General features: G+C 35.1%; 2 protein-coding genes across 2 annotated transcripts in view; one reads left to right on the top strand and one right to left on the bottom strand.

Annotated features, from left to right (window-relative positions):
- The window catches only part of PTPRQ (protein tyrosine phosphatase receptor type Q), a 239,279-nt gene that overhangs the window by 3,312 nt on the left and 218,070 nt on the right, over positions 1-17,897 (bottom strand). Inside the window, exons 43-47 of the mRNA XM_067698707.1 lie at positions 15,329-15,405; positions 8,927-9,061; positions 8,568-8,693; positions 7,607-7,755; positions 4,131-4,266 (exon numbers count right to left, since the gene is read on the bottom strand). Of these exons, the coding sequence (XP_067554808.1) occupies positions 4,131-4,266; positions 7,607-7,755; positions 8,568-8,693; positions 8,927-9,061; positions 15,329-15,405 (623 nt within the window). The remainder of the gene's footprint in view (positions 1-4,130; positions 4,267-7,606; positions 7,756-8,567; positions 8,694-8,926; positions 9,062-15,328; positions 15,406-17,897) is intronic.
- Positions 1-17,897, top strand: part of LIN7A (lin-7 homolog A, crumbs cell polarity complex component) — a 365,099-nt gene that overhangs the window by 313,142 nt on the left and 34,060 nt on the right. The window lies entirely within an intron of this gene.

The raw sequence follows: 17,897 nt of genomic DNA, 5'->3' as shown, positions 1-17,897 counted from the left end.
TCCAGTTTCTACCCTAGATAGTCCTGTTACCTTAAGAATTAAACTTTTCTGATGTTCAGTTTCCTCATCTGGGGGATCAGGAAAGCTATGTTGTGAGATTTAAGGCCAGCCATGTATATATGTTGGTGGCAAAAAATTAGGCACCAAAAATATCTTATTCTTTTTTCTTCTACCTCAGGAGTTCACATCAGTCTATTTTCAAGAGAACCAGAGCAGAAAAGGGATTCATCCAGATTAATCCTTTTTTCAGGCAGGAATAGTAGCTCAGGATATTACCTCACTGCAGAGTATCTCTCAGAAAGCTCTTTCACATCTCCTGGGGCTGCTATGAACTGTGTTTTGGTAGACAGTGAAAGAACTTTAGGTTCTCTCCAGGGTCTGGGCCCTCTGGTGTCTTTTAGTGGTGATATATTGCTGAGGTTCCCACCTCCCCACCCCTGGCCATGGCCACTGTGTATGTGCTGAGACAGCATTCTTCACAGAAATTGGAATCATTCCCAAGTGCAAGAGAAGAAACTAAGAAACCACTCTTGTGCAAGGCAATGCTGGTTTATAAGGACTGGAGCCAGGGTGTGGTCATTTTCCTTTTTTTCCATCACAGAGAAAAGACAGTAAAGAGCATAGCTTCCGGGAACAAAGTCCGGTGAAAGAGAGCTTTGGAGTACCACATTTTAAGCGAGGATCTGAGAATAGTGATTTATATCGTTTACAAAATGGAGGCTAATTATTTAGTAAACATGGATGTATCTTAATTTTATAACCTCTATGGAAGGGCTACCTATACTTTTTTTTTAATAAATTTACGTATTCATTTATTTAATTTTTTGCTACATTGGGTCTTTGCTGCTGCACAGGGGCTTTCTCTAGTTGCAGTGAGTGGGGGCTACTCTTTGTTGCGGGGCGCAGGCTTCTCATTGTGGTGGCTTCTCTTGTTGCAGAGCACAGGCTCTAGGCGCGCGGGCTTCAGTAGTTGTGGCACACGGGCTTCAGTAGTTGTGGCTCGCGGGCTCTAGAGCACAGGCTCAGTAGTTGTGGCACACGGGCTTAGTTGCTCCGCGGCATGTGGGATCTTCCCGGACCAGGGCTCGAACCCGTGTCCCCTGCATTGGCAGGCGGATTCTTAACCACTGCGCCACCAGGGAAGCCCTATACTTTTCTTGAATATCGATGAAGATGTACTTATTTCAAACATGCCAACTAATATTCATGACTTCTACCTATTGATTCAGTAAGTGTTTATCAGGATTTTAACGAACTGCCACCTTTTTATCTTAAAAAGCGATCGGCACAACTATATTGTCAGACCTTTACTGCACGCTGGGCGTTTACTGCATGCTTGGTGCTTTAGATACCTTCTCTTACTTAATACTTACAATAGACTTGTGAAAAGTGTAACACAGCTATTTTACAAAAGAGAAGTAACTCAGAGAGGTTCATTAAACAAAGTCACAAAGCCAGCAATTAGCAGGACTGGAATCTGAACTCAATTCTCTGACACCAAAATTCAGGCTCTTTTCATCCCCCTACCCAACCTGCAACATTTTCCTCTGGCTGGTTATTCCAGCATAATGTATGAAGTTTATAGCATATACTGAATACTAAATTGTGTGCAGTTATTCACAGGCATGCTTGAACACACTCTTTACAAAGTTTGGTTCCACAAAATTGTAGAGCATGACAAAATTCGACTTCTATAATTTGAAGACCGAATCTAGTCTCTACAAGGAAATATCCCAATCATTTGCACCCTCTAACCTATCCTAGAGAGCCAACCAATCTCGATCAATGCCAAGAACATTGATCACCAGTGCACATGTGTACACCCAGGGACATGGGAGGAAAATGCTAGCTATTTATTCCTGTTCTCAACTAAAAATAATTTGGTTTTAATAATCATTAATGGTCGTATTGATCTTGAAGCCCTTAAAAGATCTTTGGATAACAACCAGCTACATAATTGGTGGGGCCCACTACAAAATGAAAATACGAGTTTCCTTCCTCAAAAATTATTAAAGATTTTCAAAACAGTGTCAGCAAACATTAAATCGAGTGCAAGGCCCTTTTGAGCGTGGGGACCCGTGAGACTGCATAGGCTACATACCCATGAAGCCAAGCCTGGCCACAAGTTGAAGTCCATTTCTGAAGTTTCCTAAGGGAAGAGTGATACTTCACTCATGTGCTCCCTTTCAGCATATAAGGGAATGCACATGGATTACAGTACCTAGTTTTACCTAGCCATCACATAATTGAAGTGGCTTAAAAAGATTCCTACAAAGAGACTGTGGATTAAAGATAAGATCTGTCAGGCAAGCACCAATGAATGACAATAAAATGGCAGTGCTGACACTTTTCATGCTCCTAGAATAACTGTCTTAGAGCCATGCTGTGAGGTGAAAGCAACAACAGTGTAATCAGATCTGACAAAAAGCTAGATCACTTTTTTAAAAAATTACAAAGAATTTAAAACATGCATTTAAAACCACTATTGAAACAATTATTTCCTGCTAAGTATTTATCTTTTGAAAATACCTTATGATAATATGAAGCCACCAGTATTAGCAAGGTTGTCAGAATTGCTTATTTGACCTTTATCTCATGTTTTTCAATTTCTTGTGTACGCTTTATAATTTACATAACTGCACAATCAACATTTTAAGAATAAATATATATGTATTGGAGTTGAATGCTCAAACATTTCTCCTGAAAGGGATGTGTGTTCCTAAAAGTTTGGATGTCTCTGGTCTAGAGCAGCATCTTCCTAAGAACATTAATGTTCCATGACATCATGGCATTATAGGTTTTGGGGTCAAAAAGTGTTCAAGGATTTCATAGTCATATAAATCTGGGAAATGTCCACAAGGGCTCTGTATTTATAATTGTCAATGCACATTAGCATAGAGGCTGTAATTCTAAGAAATTCTTTCTCAAACTTATTTTAGCAAAGAGCCTGTTTTCTCACACCTTTAATGACTGTAAAGCCACTTGTGTTTTCTAGTAGGTACCCTGGAAAATACCGTTACAGAAGAACTGTATATTTATTATGAGAAAAATCTCTCTGTAGCATAAAAATATCAATCCAAAGATATGACAGGAACATCCTATATATTATAGTTAGACAGATTTGGGTTTGAATTTTAGCTCTGACCTTTAAATATCACTGAATTCTTGAACATCTGCTTCCCTACTTGTAAAGCAGAGACCATAATACCTAGTCTGTTGATTAGTTTCGTTGGCCCTGCCTTACAAATAAAGAATTAAATAAGATAATACATGTAAAGGATCTAGTATAATACTTGGAACCTACTAGACACTCAACAGGGTTTTTAGTTTCATTACCATTATACTGTATAATTTTTTTTACTTTTATTTTTTGCGGCACGCGGGCCTCCCACTGTTTTGGCCTCTCCCGTTGCGGAGCACAGGCTCTGGACCCGCAGGCTCAGTGGCTATGGCTCACGGGCCCAGCTGCTCCGCAGCATGTGGGATCCTCCCGGACCGGGGCACGAACCCGTGTCCCCTGCATCGGCAGGCAGACTCAACCACTGTGCCACCAGGGAAGCCCCCTACCGTATGATTTTTTTAATGACAAAAATCTATATTTTAAAAATATTTTTACGTCCAAACCAGAACAACAAAACAAACAACTCCCAGTTAGTTGGTTGATGACATGCTATAACAAACATAATTAATACTAATAATAAAAAGGGATAAATATGGACAAGTGAAATACATAGAAACCTGTAACAGTTAATAAACTTTTCCCAAATACAACTTCTAGCATGTTTACAAAAGAAATTAATTTGATTCATTTTCTAAGTTTCCCAAAGGCTAAAGACAAATCCATTTAATGAATTATTTTCTATATGCCTATCAGTATAAACAGGGTAGGATGAGTAGTCAGTAACAGTGCTGAAGGATAACTGGGGCATGTGGGTTTCGGTTCTCCTATAATCCCCATCAGCTGTCGTCCCCACGACCCTGCCCCCACCCAGAGGTTTATAATGTAGGATAAGAGAATGTCTGCTTTGCTAATATAGTTCAAGGCCATGTCTAACCAGATCACTGCCACTAAGATCCTTCCAGGCAGAAATTCTAGAGCTGATAACTGCTTGAAGTTTTAGATATCTTACCAGGTTTTGTACCATGCACATTCTTTCACTTCTCAGTTCAGCTACTAATCCATATATATCCACAAAATCATGATCATTTACATGTTGTGTTAAGTGGTCTAGAGCAATAAAAACTCCAGTTCTTCCAACTCCAGCACTGCAGGAAGAGTGAAATTACATGCAAATTATTCAGCAAAAAGCCTGTTTATGTTGATTGTGATGAAGGAAATAAACTATGATAGCAATAAATTATAAATAGTTTCTTTTGTTATTGAAGGTAGATTTTCTTTGGAGTTTCTTTGGATTTATATTGTTCCCAAGACTGTTTAGACAGAGCAAGATGATTATCGTTAAATACTCTGTCAAATATTTGAGTTTTTTTTTTTTAACCAGTTGGACTTTCCCTGTTCTTTCATAATATTTTTAAGGGTTGTAGTTGGAGAAGTATGGGGAAGATTTTTAAAAGTCATTGAAAATTCTTAACCCCAGAAACTTTTTATTGAATATATTTTTGGTTACCAGTAGGAGTGCTAAACATGAAAAATGTCAACTGTAATATTTAGCCCATATAGTACTTCCTCTGCATCACATTGATAGATTCTCATGTGTTCTTTTCACCTTCCCTAGAATTTTCTTTTCCTTCCTATAGATAATAAAATTGGAAAGCTATTTCCTTTTAAGAAATTAGTTTAATACTGAAGGACAGGTATGTGCTCCATATAAACTGTTAATTGATAAACCTGACAGGATTGTTTCAGAAATTCCAATTAGAAAGACAAGACTCCTAGGTACTTAAATGGTTAATATAGGAAGTAAATCTGAAAAAAAAAAAAAAAAACATCATTTGAAAGGTCACCTAATCTTAAATGTCATTTTGAACATCACGAAACTGCCATCTTTGTAGGTGAAAAATATTCTAATGTCGACAATACCTATGATTCAACCTAAGAAATAGCATTACAACATGAATCTGATCACTATAACACAGACACATGTATGCCCGAACAGAGTAATCAGTCATTACATCATTCAATATATTTTGAGTGTCAGACACTGTCCTAGGCATCTGCAATACAGCAGTGAACATTACCAAGTCCCTGAACTTATGGAGCTTATATTCTAGAGGACGGAGAATGGTAGTCCACACAGCAAAGAAACATGCATAGGATATACCCAGCCGCAATAAGTGCTATGGAGAAAGATAAATTAGGTTAAGGAGATAAAAGGTGATAGGGTAGGACAGGGTCATTAGAGAAAGGTTCTCTGACAATGTGATATTTGAAAAGAAACTTGAGTAGGGTTAGGGAGTGTACCACCTGGGTACCTGGGAGAGGAGCATTCCAGCCTGAGGGCGCAGGAAGAGAACAGATCTGAGTGGGAGAGTGTTCTGTGTGTTCAAAGAAAAGCAAGGAGACCAGGGTGGGGAGAGTGTGTGAAGAGGTGATGGGGGGCAGGGATCAGAGTATTTGCTGTTGGGTTGGATGTGGAATGTAAGAGGAAGCAGAGAGTTGAAGATGAGTCTAGGGTTTCTGTACAAAGCAGAGTGGACTGCTGTTTACCAAGATGGGGATGAGAAGGAGGGAGTTTGGAGACTGATCTAAGTGTTCTGTTTTGGACACATCAAATTTTCAGAATGTTGTGGTTAAACTGGAAGTTAAATGTATAAGTCTAAAGTTGAGGTGAGAAGTTGGGGTTGGAGGTAATCATTTAGTAGACAGTTTTAAAATGATATTTTAAAATGATTATTAATATAAGCATACTTTTTCTCTGGTCTCTTTTATGTATTTAAATCACAAAGGAGGAGACTACTCTTTTTGAGGCTACAAGAGAGATGGTACTTTTCTTTTTTAATGGATTTTTAAATCCACTGTTTTAATCCAGTGGCAGTGTATATGTAAAACATGGAGAAGCTGAAGGAAGCTTACTATCCGTTTTAATCATCAGTGATGCCAGTTTAAAATCAATCACTGACTTTATAAGCAAACTGTTATTCTATTTATACTATATACTGATCTGTTAAAAATTTTATATATATGGGGGGGATATGGAATTGGGAGGGTAAGAATGAGGCTTTTACTTTTAATTCTATATGCTTTTTAAATGTAAAAAAGATATCTCATAATGAGCAAGCATTTGTGTATTACTCTTACAATTTAAAAAATCTAAAATATTCCTGGAAGATGTAGACTCATTTAAATTACATGCTGAGTTTTTTCCTCTAAAAAAAAAAGTTTAAAAATTGAATGGATTAATATTTTCTTACATATTTAACCACATTAATTATAGTATATTCCCATTAGAATAATTATCCATCAATTAATTTCTGGAATTATTATAATTAATAATAATGGGTTAAAAGATATTGTTACTTAAATTTTTTTATTGTAGCAAAAGATACATAACATAAAATTTACCATTTTAACCATATTTAAGTGCACAATTCAGTGGCATTAAGCACATTCAGTCTTGTGCAGCCAACACCACTCTGTTTCCAGAATATTTTCATCATCCCACACAGAAGCTATGTACCCGTTAAACAGTAACTCTCCATTTCTCTCTCTCCCAAGTCCCTAGTAACCACAATTCCAGTTTCTTGTCTCTTTGAATTTACCTCTTGTAGGTACCTCATGTAAGTGGAATCATAAAACAGTATATTATCACCCACTTTTTCTTTAATTTGCAAACTACAACTGTTGACGAAACTCATGTTGAGATTGACTTAGATATATCATGTTAGAAATCATAAATCATATCAATATGTCCAGAACTCTGAATTCTAAACAACTGTGAGTTTTATTTCTTTTTGCGGGGGAGTATTGGTATTTCAGTGGTATAAAATACCAGTGAAAATAAAGAGGGGAAAAAATCTTCATTTATGGTCACATTCTATTTATCATGTTCAAAAAGCTAGGTCAAAGAAAGATATTTGAATAGTTTGTAAAAACTCTGAATCATGCTTGGGTTGGTCACTTAATTTGATCTTTATTTTAAAGTTCATTTTCTTTATTCTTTGTAAGTCAAATCTAGAAACTTGCTTTTGCAAAAAAGTTTAAATTAGTATATTAGACTAATATCAGTTGAAATAATGAAGGATCAGATGTTTATTCATAAAAATAAAAAAATCCTACATACCCACACTCATCCATTTGATGTGTAGCCACATCAAAAATGGGCTACAATTTTTTTGTTTTTAATTTGAAGGCCTTCGAGAGGTATAATCCAGTCAAGATTTCAGGAAAATTCCTGTACCAGGATATATATTTCCCTTGCTTTTAGACATAGTCATTACTCATTTTATCTCTGCCATCTAACCTTTTATAAAACTACATCTTGATTTGTTATAACCAGTAAAATATCTGAAAACTAAAAGCTGGATTGAATCTACATTAACATTCTGCCAGAAAATCAATGGTGTCGTGATAATAAAAAGGTCACACTGAGTTTCAGTACCATTTCTAGTGTTTCTAGTGTTCAGAGGTTCTAAAAATCTCTCTTACCTGCAGTGAACAACCATAGGTGTGGTGTCATGTGCTCTGCTTGCTCGAACCAACTTCACAAAGTGAACTAGAGGCGCACTGTTTTCAGGAACCCCATGCTCAGGCCAAGCAGTAAAGTTACACTGTCTAATGGTCATGCAATCCCCATGCTAGACAAAATGACATTAAAGAAACATGATAAGACAGCTGACTTGCCAGGTTTTCAAGGTGATCTTTTAAAATGACAATTTACCAAACAGAAGAAACTGTGTTTTCATAATTTCCTATAAGAGAAGCCTTCTACTATTGCTACAATAAAGAAAATTGCCTTTCTGTATGAATGCAAACAATGAGAAGGCTTGCAAGCAGATGATAATGTAGGGTATTTAAATTCAAATATAATGTAACGTTTTGTAACACCAGAGTAGTAGATTTTGAACAATTGTGACCTAACAACTTAAACACAATCACAAATTATTCACAACACAGGTATAGAGTATCTGATAATGTCAGAAAGTATAAAGATCCTTATATCATTTTCTGTGTTTATAGGCCTTTACGTTATATAAGTGGGATCCTATGCTATCGCTTCTGTATTGGTTCTGGATTAAACAGAAAATCCAGTTATTAGGATGTAGACAGAGATAAGTGATTTGGGAAATTCCTGTTTTAAATCAGATATTACAGTTTCTTTATAAAATAAGATAAACTTAGTGATCTAGTTGTTTCCTCCTTTTTCTTCCCCTGTCTACCTAAGAATCTGATATTAACTGGTTAATATGAACTTTATATAATTTGGAATTAAACACAGTGACGTAGATATTGAAGGCAGGTGCCAATTCAAAACTTCTATTTTGAAAATAATAGAAAAGCATTATTGAATATACAGGTATCAAGCAATATGTCTAGAAATTAATTTTACTTTAGACATTTAGAACATTCATATTTTATATCATGTTTGACTTCCCCTCCTTTTTTTTACCCTTTCAATTTTCAGATCTCTGATGGTCCAATCTATTTGAACATCCTCCATTAGCTTTGTAATCACTATATCTCCGAAGACAGTAACTGGTTTGTTGTCCTCTGGCCAATACTGATGGCATCTGATCTGTATTCAGAAAAGAGTCACCAGTCATAAGAACCATTGTTTTATATAGATACGTTTGTGTGTGTGTGTGTGTGTGTGTGTGTGTGTGTGTAAAATATCACAGTTATCACTGCTAAGATAAAACTGCTTTATAGATGTCCAAGTCATTGATGACTCAAAGTATTAGCTAAAATTGTCACACATATATTAACAGAATTGTAAAAGTTTTGTGAAAAGATTTTCAAATAACTTACCCGCCCTTTTTCAAAACACTGTGTTAGCATTACTAATGTTTTTGCTCTGGTTTCCCACACCATTCTCCAAAAATCCCCAACTGTTCCTGGTAATGGACCTTGAGTAGCAATAAATTCATTTGGACATAAGTAGCCCTAGAATGATATAATTATAACACTGCATCAATATTTACATATATATAGTATTTTTTAGTTTTTGAGCAACGTAAGAAAAACATACTAGTTTGAGATGACCTAATATTTTAAAATATTGTACATTTTTGAATGCTAAATAATAATAGTACTCAAAATTTCCAACATTAATTTTAACCTCACAATGTAATATACTATACAGCTAACTGTTCTTAAAATGTATTTCTAACTCTGAATAAAGCAGTAAAGACTAAAAAATAATAATACCACTTTACAGCAGACAATATGCTAAGCATCTTATAGTTAGTATTTCAATTAATTTGTTTCTTATAAAAACCTTGAGAATTAGAGCTATTATTATCCTCATTTTAGAGAGGAAGATACTGAAGCTAAGGAATGTGAAGTAATTTGTGGAAGATTTCACAGTTGGTAAGGTAGTCTGAGTCCAGAGCCAGCGCTCTTACCCATTCCACTAAGTTACTGTCATATATTTAAAGATTGTGCAGATATTTTCATACTCTTTCTCCAAGAAATTACTTATCTATGTAAACTATGGCATTAGTAATTATTCTCCAGAGCTCCAGACCAAGAGTAATGTGAATAATAAGAAGGTTCATTTAACTACTATAGGACCTGAGATTTGTCTCAACCCTATTATGATAGCTCTTGTAGATTTTATCAAGTTATTCTAAAACTCAGTCCATTCACCTGGAATGTAAGGATGCCACTTGAGTCATATCTGTGGATTTTTCTTAAAGAAAGGTACTGTATAAATAAAATATAGTAATGAAATTACATGTATTCCAAACATCAAAATATTTTGAGGAATGAGGATTAAAGGTGAATTTTATTTTTAAATTGGAATTGTCTCAGTAGCCAGAGAATATAGTATTACACTGAATAAATATACATTTTAAAGTTCAAGGGGCCCTAAAATCTAATCCAACCAGTGTATTTTACTCTAAAGAATAATGAGCTACTTGAGGTGATTTTCCCAAAATCACCCAGTGACAGTGTCTGGTATAAAACCTTGAGTCTCTTAAATAAACTATATGCTAAAGCATTTCTCTGTTTCCAGTCTCAGTTGAAATATATAATTATTTTACATTGTAAAGGTTTTTTTTTTAGGTTAAAAAAGTAATATATAGTCAGTGTAGAATGTTTGGAAAATTCAGAAAAATACATAATAGAATGTGGAATTAATCTGTAATCTCACTGTCCATAATGAAGCACCATTAATATTTTAGTCACTTTCTCTGCAGACTTTTAAAATATGCACATTCCTCCATTCAGATAATATTTATGAAGGTCTACTGTGTGTCAGGCACTATTCTAGGAGCTGAGGATTCATCACTGACTAAAATTCCTACTCTCATTTATCTTATATTCTAGTTAGGGGAAATAGACATCAAGCCTATTAATAAGTCTATTAAATAAACAATTTACATAGAGTTTTTAAAAGTGATGTGTTGTGAGAGAGAGTTTTCAGAAAATAGGGTGTTCAGAAAAGACTCATGGGTGAAATCTGAGGAAAGAACTGAAGCAGAAAGGGGGTAATCCCTTCAAGATCTGAAGGAAAAGTGTTCCAGGTAGAAAGTCAAGTATAACAGCATTAAAGGAGAGATGTGTCTGGAATGTTCTAAGAACAGCAAGTGGCTGGAATGAGGGGGACAGTAATAGAAGGTGACGTCGGAAAGAACAAGGGAGGGAGGACAATGGTGCTTTAGGTCCTAGAGTAGGTAATTATAAGATCTTGGATTTTACTCTGAATGATATGGAAAGCCTTTGAAAGATTTTGAACATACAGAGTATATGGTTTAAGAGTTTCATCCTGGTTTCTGTAAGACAAGCTGATATGGTTTAAAGGAGAAAGGAGGGAGAGTAGTTAGAAGGTTATTGCAACAATCCAACCAAGGGTTAGTTTGGGCGATAGCAGTGGGGATTGTGAGAAGTGATAAAATCTGGATAAATTCTGAAGACAGAGCCAAGAGAATTTGCTTATGGATTGGATACTGGGTATAAGAAAAATAGAGAAGTCAATAATGATTCCAAATGAAGATGGGGAAAACTTCAGGAAGAGCAGACTTAAAAAATTTTTTTTTTTTTACTTAAGTATAGTTGATTTGCAATGTTGTATTAGTTTCTGGTGTAAAGCAAAGTGATTCAGTTATACATATATAATATATATTCTTTTTCATATTCTTTTCCATTATGGTTTATTGCAGGATATTGAATATCATTCCCTGTGCTATACAGTAAGACCTTGTTGTTGTTTATCTGTTTTATAGATAGTACTTTATATCTGCTAATCCTGAACGCCTAATTTATCTGTCCCCTACCCCCTTTCCCCTTGGGTAACCATAAATTTGCTTTCTATGTCTGTGAGTCTGTTTCTGTTTCATTTGTATCATATTTTAGATTGCACGTATAAGTGATATCATATGGTATTTCTGTCTTTTTCTTTCTCTTTCTGACTTACTTCACTTAGTATGACAATCTCTGGGTCCATCTATGTTGCTGCAAATAGCTTTATTTCATTCTTTTTTAATGGTTGAGTAATATTCCTATGTATATATACACCATATCTTTATCCGTTCACCTGTCGATGGACATGTAGGTGGCTTCCATGTCTTGGTTATTGTAAATAGTGCTGCTGTGAACATTGGGGTGCAAGTACCTTTTTGAATTAGAGTTTTCTCCAGATATATGCTCAGGAGTGGGATTGCTGGGTCATATGGTAACTCTATTTTTAGTTTTTTAAGGAAGCTCCATACTGTTTTCCATAGTGGCGGCACCAATTTACATTCCCACCAACAATGTAGTGGGTTCCCTTTTCTCCACACCCAGGATAAGCAGGTTAAAAGGAAAATCAAGAATTCATAATGGAAATATTAAACTTGAAATTTCTTTTGGATATTCAAGTGGCAATGTCATGAAGGCAACTGAGTATATGAGCTTGGAATTCAGAAAGAAGTCCAAACTAGAGACATAATTTCAAAGTAGTTAGCAAATAGATCTTACTTAAAATCACAAGAATGGTTGAGATTGTCAAAGAAATGAGTTTGGAAAGAAACAGTAAATTCAAGGATTGGGCTGTAGATAATTTCAGTGTTTGGTGGCCAAGGAGATAAGAGAGAACCAACGAGACTGAGATGAAAGTGTCAAAGCTGTAGATGGAAAATCGAGAGAATGATGTCCTGGAAGCGTTTTAAGGGTGAGGACAATTAACTGTAATTGATCAATTTATAAAATGTTTCTCCTAGTTATTTGCATTTCCCTTTTTCAGGGATTCAGTGTCCTTTGGTACTATAATCTTCTACCAGAGTAGACGAAATCTGATGTTTCTGATACGATTACAGCTCCTTTGCATCATAGCCTTTAATCTTCAGTCTCCAGCTATGGTAAAAGCTATCCTCAAATTGAAGTAATTTCAGGCATCTCAGGTTGACAGGAGAGATAATTTGGGGTGGTGGGTTGGGGGCTTGTCCCATTACATAATGTTCTTATTGTTAGCTTTCTTGAAAACATTCCTAAAGTCATGTGTACAATTAGTGGTTGTTTACAAGGATGCAGTATCTATTTTCCTCCCTACCTCTCTCCCACAGTCCATCCTTAATCAACATTTTTCAGGCTCTCTTTGAGTCCTAGCTTCAGGAGCACAATTCCCAAGAAGAGCCAAGGGCAGAGAGATAAACATATAGTAATCTAATTACAGACCCAGGACCGGAGTTCCCAGTCTTAAAGTACATCCTTCAGACCACCTACTGGTCTTCCCTTTTCCCTTCTCCAGACTTCACTTTTTCTTTTCCATCTAAACACTAGTTATTTTGCTTTTTCTCTACCTTGCTCTATAGTTCTTTTCCCTTTTCCTCCAGCTTCCAAAGAAATAGGAATTCAGAGTCCATTTGTAGATGGCCTTTGTCTTTTGCTCCTGGAACAAGTGTTCATGAACTTTCAGATAGAGGTGCCATGGAACAAAAGTGGGGAGTTGGGAGAAACTGAGGCATCAAACATTCATTCTGAGAAATCTTCACTATTTCTGAGGTGAAGACTGCCTGAATTTGGGGATAGAGAAGTGAGAGGCCACTATGGTATTATGACTTTGTCTATTTCCATCTGTTCCTGACATCCCAGGCGAAGGAGATACCCCCAGAAGTAAAAGCAATACAGCATACTGCCCACTCCAATACTGAAACCTGCCTTAATATAAAGTGCTTTCCACCTGGGCCTGCTTACCATGTAGCTCAGTAATGATTACGCATATCATTACATATGGGTCATAGTGAATTTGTTGTAAAATTTATTATATTACAACATCACTTGACCACAGCAGAACATATATATATGTATTAATGTACTCAGATTTAGTTTATTGCTCATCCTGTGTTGTGATCTTCTTATGGTTGTCTCCTGACAACTTATAATATTTAGAGGGAACACTGGGGGTTCATGAATATTCCTTTGTTTATGTGTGGTTCAGTTATACTTCCTAAAACTGTCTGGTTGCCTTCCTAATCATATTCATAACCTATACTGTCATCCCATAACTGGTTGAACATTATAGGATACAAGCTATTCATTTGTATCTACTTATTGGTGAATAAAAATGATACGAATTAATAGATCACTGATACAACAATTTGTTCTTGCTCTGTTCTATGGTATCATAAAATATATGATCATTGTTTAAATTTAAATATCTAAATGTATATATGCCTCATTCCACAAATCAAAGTAAAACTTCTACATGCTATATTGTTTAGGATACAATTAAAATTGGGAAGCACAAGATTTCACCAAAATCTTTAGAAAAGAATTACATTTTCAGGGAAATCAATGATTTGATAAATGAATAAAATATACCATCACAACAGTAAATTTGGGTTTTCTTCAAAATAGATTTAAAGTTCTAGCATAAAAATGGGATGAAATTCAAAGGATGACTTATTAACCTCTGCAACCCCCCCCCGTCACTTCTCCTATTAAGAAATCTTAAATGCTCCCATTGTTCACTTATTTCACAATAAGATTCAATATATAATTGTAATTTTGGAGTAATTATCAACGAATATAAAATTCAGGATGAATTCTTCTTTTCCCCCTTAACAGAGTCTTGGGGAGAATGGGACATAGGACAGGTTATGTTTGATGTTGGGGAAAGGATGGAGCATCACATAAGCAGAGCCCCAGTGGGACCAAATGAAATGGCAGGCCTGGATGAGAAGACTGAATAAGGAAAAAATAAAACACCAGTGGGAGTGTGGGCAGTAGAAGGAACCTTCAGGTATCTGTAGAGTCATGATAAGAAGCATAGTTAACCTTGGTATGTATTAGAATTGAAGTCAGTGGTGAAAATGTAAGGGAACATATGTTGTTTTTATAAAACAACTGTGTATTTGAGTAGTTCAGTGGTGGAATCATCTGCCTTAAGGAGGAAATAGGTGAATCAATGCCAAGATAGGCTAATATCTAATTACAAGTAATTTTTCAGAAAGATTTCCTGGGTGAAGGGTTGGATTAAATAACCACAAAAGCAGTTCCTACTCTCGGATTTCGTGATTGTGTCAACCCAAGTGGAGGTCTTGGGTGCATCTAAGGTTTCTGTGTACCTATGATAGTGGTGAGCATTGAGAGAACAAAAGAGCCATGGAGAAGGAGAGGGAGAGATCCTTAAAACACTTTGGTTTATTCAACTTTCAATCCAATGCAGCAAGCATTTATTATCTGTGATGTGCAACATAGTATACTAGGCATGTCACAGTTCACCCCATGTTGGTTCACTTAAGATATGCTTGTTGAGTAGCTACAATGGAGTGCACGTTCTGTAAGTAGCTGAGGATGAAAAGAACAAGGCATCATAGTTCCCTAGAAGGACTGAAAATCTAGAAGGGAGGAAGAGCATAATAGGTTTTTATATTATATGGACATGACTGTACATATGACTAATTTTTCTTTGAAAGAGAGGTTGGCCGACCTCATTGTGTACAGAGAATATTCTGACAAACGTAGGAAATAGTGGAAAGACCAGGGGATATGTAGCTAGAAGTTGTACGTCTGCCACTTATTAGTGAAATGATCGTTGGGTAGATTGCAATCTCTGTTTGGAGCCTCCGTTTCCCCATGTATAAAATAGGGATACATAATGTTGTTGTAAGGAACTGGTACATTAAATTCATAGAGGTTGTAATGATTTTCTTGTTTTAAATAGCTTGAAGAGTAATACTGCAGTATTTATGTTTTATAAAAATATATATAAAAATAGCAACTTACGGAAACATAGCTGGCATTAATATAATCCGATCCTGGAATACTGGCATCAGCTATCAGTTTCACTCTGTTATTGTTATCTAGAAGAAAATATAAGAAATTAATGCTAATTCACTTTGCTACTTTCTTACTATAGCAGTATAGAAAGAAGTTCATGATATAACATCAAAAATTATAGACGGCTGTAAAATTTTAAATAGAAATTCCCTCTTATTCCATATTTCCACTACCCAGAGACAATGACTATTAATATGTTCTTGTATTTATTTCCAGGATTTTCTATATATATTCATATAAAATTGACCACAAGTGGGCAATATACACACTATTCTGCAAAAATTTATTTACCTGTATCTTTCCATATTAGCATAAACAACAACATCTAGCTCATTACTTTAAAAAGCCATATAGTATTTCAGTGCTTGAATATAACATACTTATTTAGCTCTTTAGGGTGATTTAAACTCATCTCATTTTGTTATTATAAAAAGCTGAATAAATATAACTGGACTTTTTGCACATATGTAGGAGTCTATTTGTAGAATACATTACCAGCAGTAAAATTCCCAAATCATATTGTGCATCTCAAATTTTGAAAGATACTGACAAATTGTTCTCAAGTTATATCACTCTGAACAAAAGTGCTTGAACAGTTTGAACAACTTTCCTCTTAACTTTCACTGCCATATTATTAAACATTTTAATTTATGACCTTTTGATAGTTACAAATTGATGTCTCCTAATATTTATATTTTCTTAAATATGAGTGAAATTGAGCTTCTTTGCTTATGCCTTGGCCATTTTAAATACATTTTCTATTAATTACATTTTCATATGATACTATTTTTCTAAAAATATACTAAGAATGTTTTACATGTATTGAATTTTTCTTTTAGTTTGTCATTTGTCTTTGCCTCTATCTATTAATCAGTTTATCTGCTAGCTACCTTGCCATAGATAAAATTTATATATTTTGTAACCAAATTTCTCATTATTTTTCATTATGGCTTCACTGTGGCTTCTTGTGTGATATATACAAAGGTCTTTGTCACACCAATATTCTTATTTTCACAAACTCATTCATAGTTCCTTCTGGGACGTTAATAGGGTTTTCTGCTTTTGTTTTAAATATTTTGATTTTTGATCCATTGGGCTTTTTTTTCTTTTGAAACAGAATGAGGTAAAATCTACCTTTATTGTTTGTTTGTTAACATTTGGAACAACAAATAGTCCATCCTTACTCCCTTGTTCAAAACACCACTTTTATCACACACTAGTTTTCTCTATGTGTTTAGGTCTATTTCTGGACCATTTATACTCTTCCCTTAATTTATCTGCCTATTCTTTCTTTAATACCAAACTTTTAATTATTATTTTTTAGACTTTTAAGGTATGGCAAAATTAGATAACCTTTACACATTACTTTTCTTCAAAGAGAAGTATCAAAAATTATTTTTTCCTGAGAATTTTTACCGAGTTGGTATTATAATTGAAATGTCCAGTGCTAATTTTCACTAGACAAGGGAATGATATCTATTACTATTACTACTTATCTATTACTACTTAATTATTTTGAAGGTTTTTTGTTTGTTTTGTTTTGTTTTTAATCTTAATGGGAAGGCACTCAGTATTGAAGGAAAAATAGGTAAATGTGGGTTTGTGTTTGAATTACAGATGATCTACCTACCATTTTTGGCACTGGGTGAATTGCTTAACTTCTCTGTTCCTTTGTTACCTCAGCTATAATATATAGTTATAATATTTATTTTGTAGAATCCTCTGAGGAAAACTTATACGAAAGCTTATAGAACTCATAAAGCTGTATAGACCACAAAACACGTTCTTATGTTCTTAAAATTAAGCACGTTGTATGTTAAATGACTTTGCTGTACCAATAGTAATCATAATGACCTGACCAATGTGTTTGAATCTAAAGAAGGTGGATTGTTCAAGCAAATTTATGTGAATGATTTATATCCCAAAGATTTTGAATTTGGTATGATCTGCCTATTTTAATGACATTGTGGCCAGTCATGTAACTAAGGAAGGGAAGCCATCAGGTTTCTATTCACTCGATATGCCTGCTTATAACTGAGTCAACAGCAAGCTAAACTTTTCTTCATGGTATTGGAACACTTCTGAAGGTCACAGTGTCCTGTCAAAGAGAGACTTGGAAATCTCTTCTGCACGCATTTGCTGCTAATTCTAGTATCTTAAAACCCTGTAAGCTAATATCTTCTAAAATGCACTGTGATATTTGAAATTCTACTTCCTACATTACTCAGGGGAAACAATGAATCTCACTTAGCTGGCTCAAGCTAAAATTCAGACTCTTATTAAATGAATTCACTCTCTACGGGAGAAAAAAAACATTTCAGCTTTATGGCTTCTCTGCAAGCACAATGGGAGAATGTATTTAGTTTAAACATTTCGTTTTCTTGTTCCACGTATATGTGGGCAGGGGCGAGGGTCTGTTTGTCCATATAGGCAGAAGTGAGTTTATAGCTTGTCTTCCAACTGAGGTTAGGGAAGTAGGTTTATCATCTCCAGACCGCAGACTCTAAGGGCCTGT

This window comes from Pseudorca crassidens, chromosome 11 (assembly GCF_039906515.1).
Source record: "Pseudorca crassidens isolate mPseCra1 chromosome 11, mPseCra1.hap1, whole genome shotgun sequence".
In the NCBI taxonomy this organism is placed as follows: Eukaryota; Metazoa; Chordata; class Mammalia; order Artiodactyla; family Delphinidae; genus Pseudorca; species Pseudorca crassidens.
The sequence above is the reverse complement of the archived record's forward strand: the minus strand, read 5'-3'. Positions and strand labels throughout refer to the sequence as shown.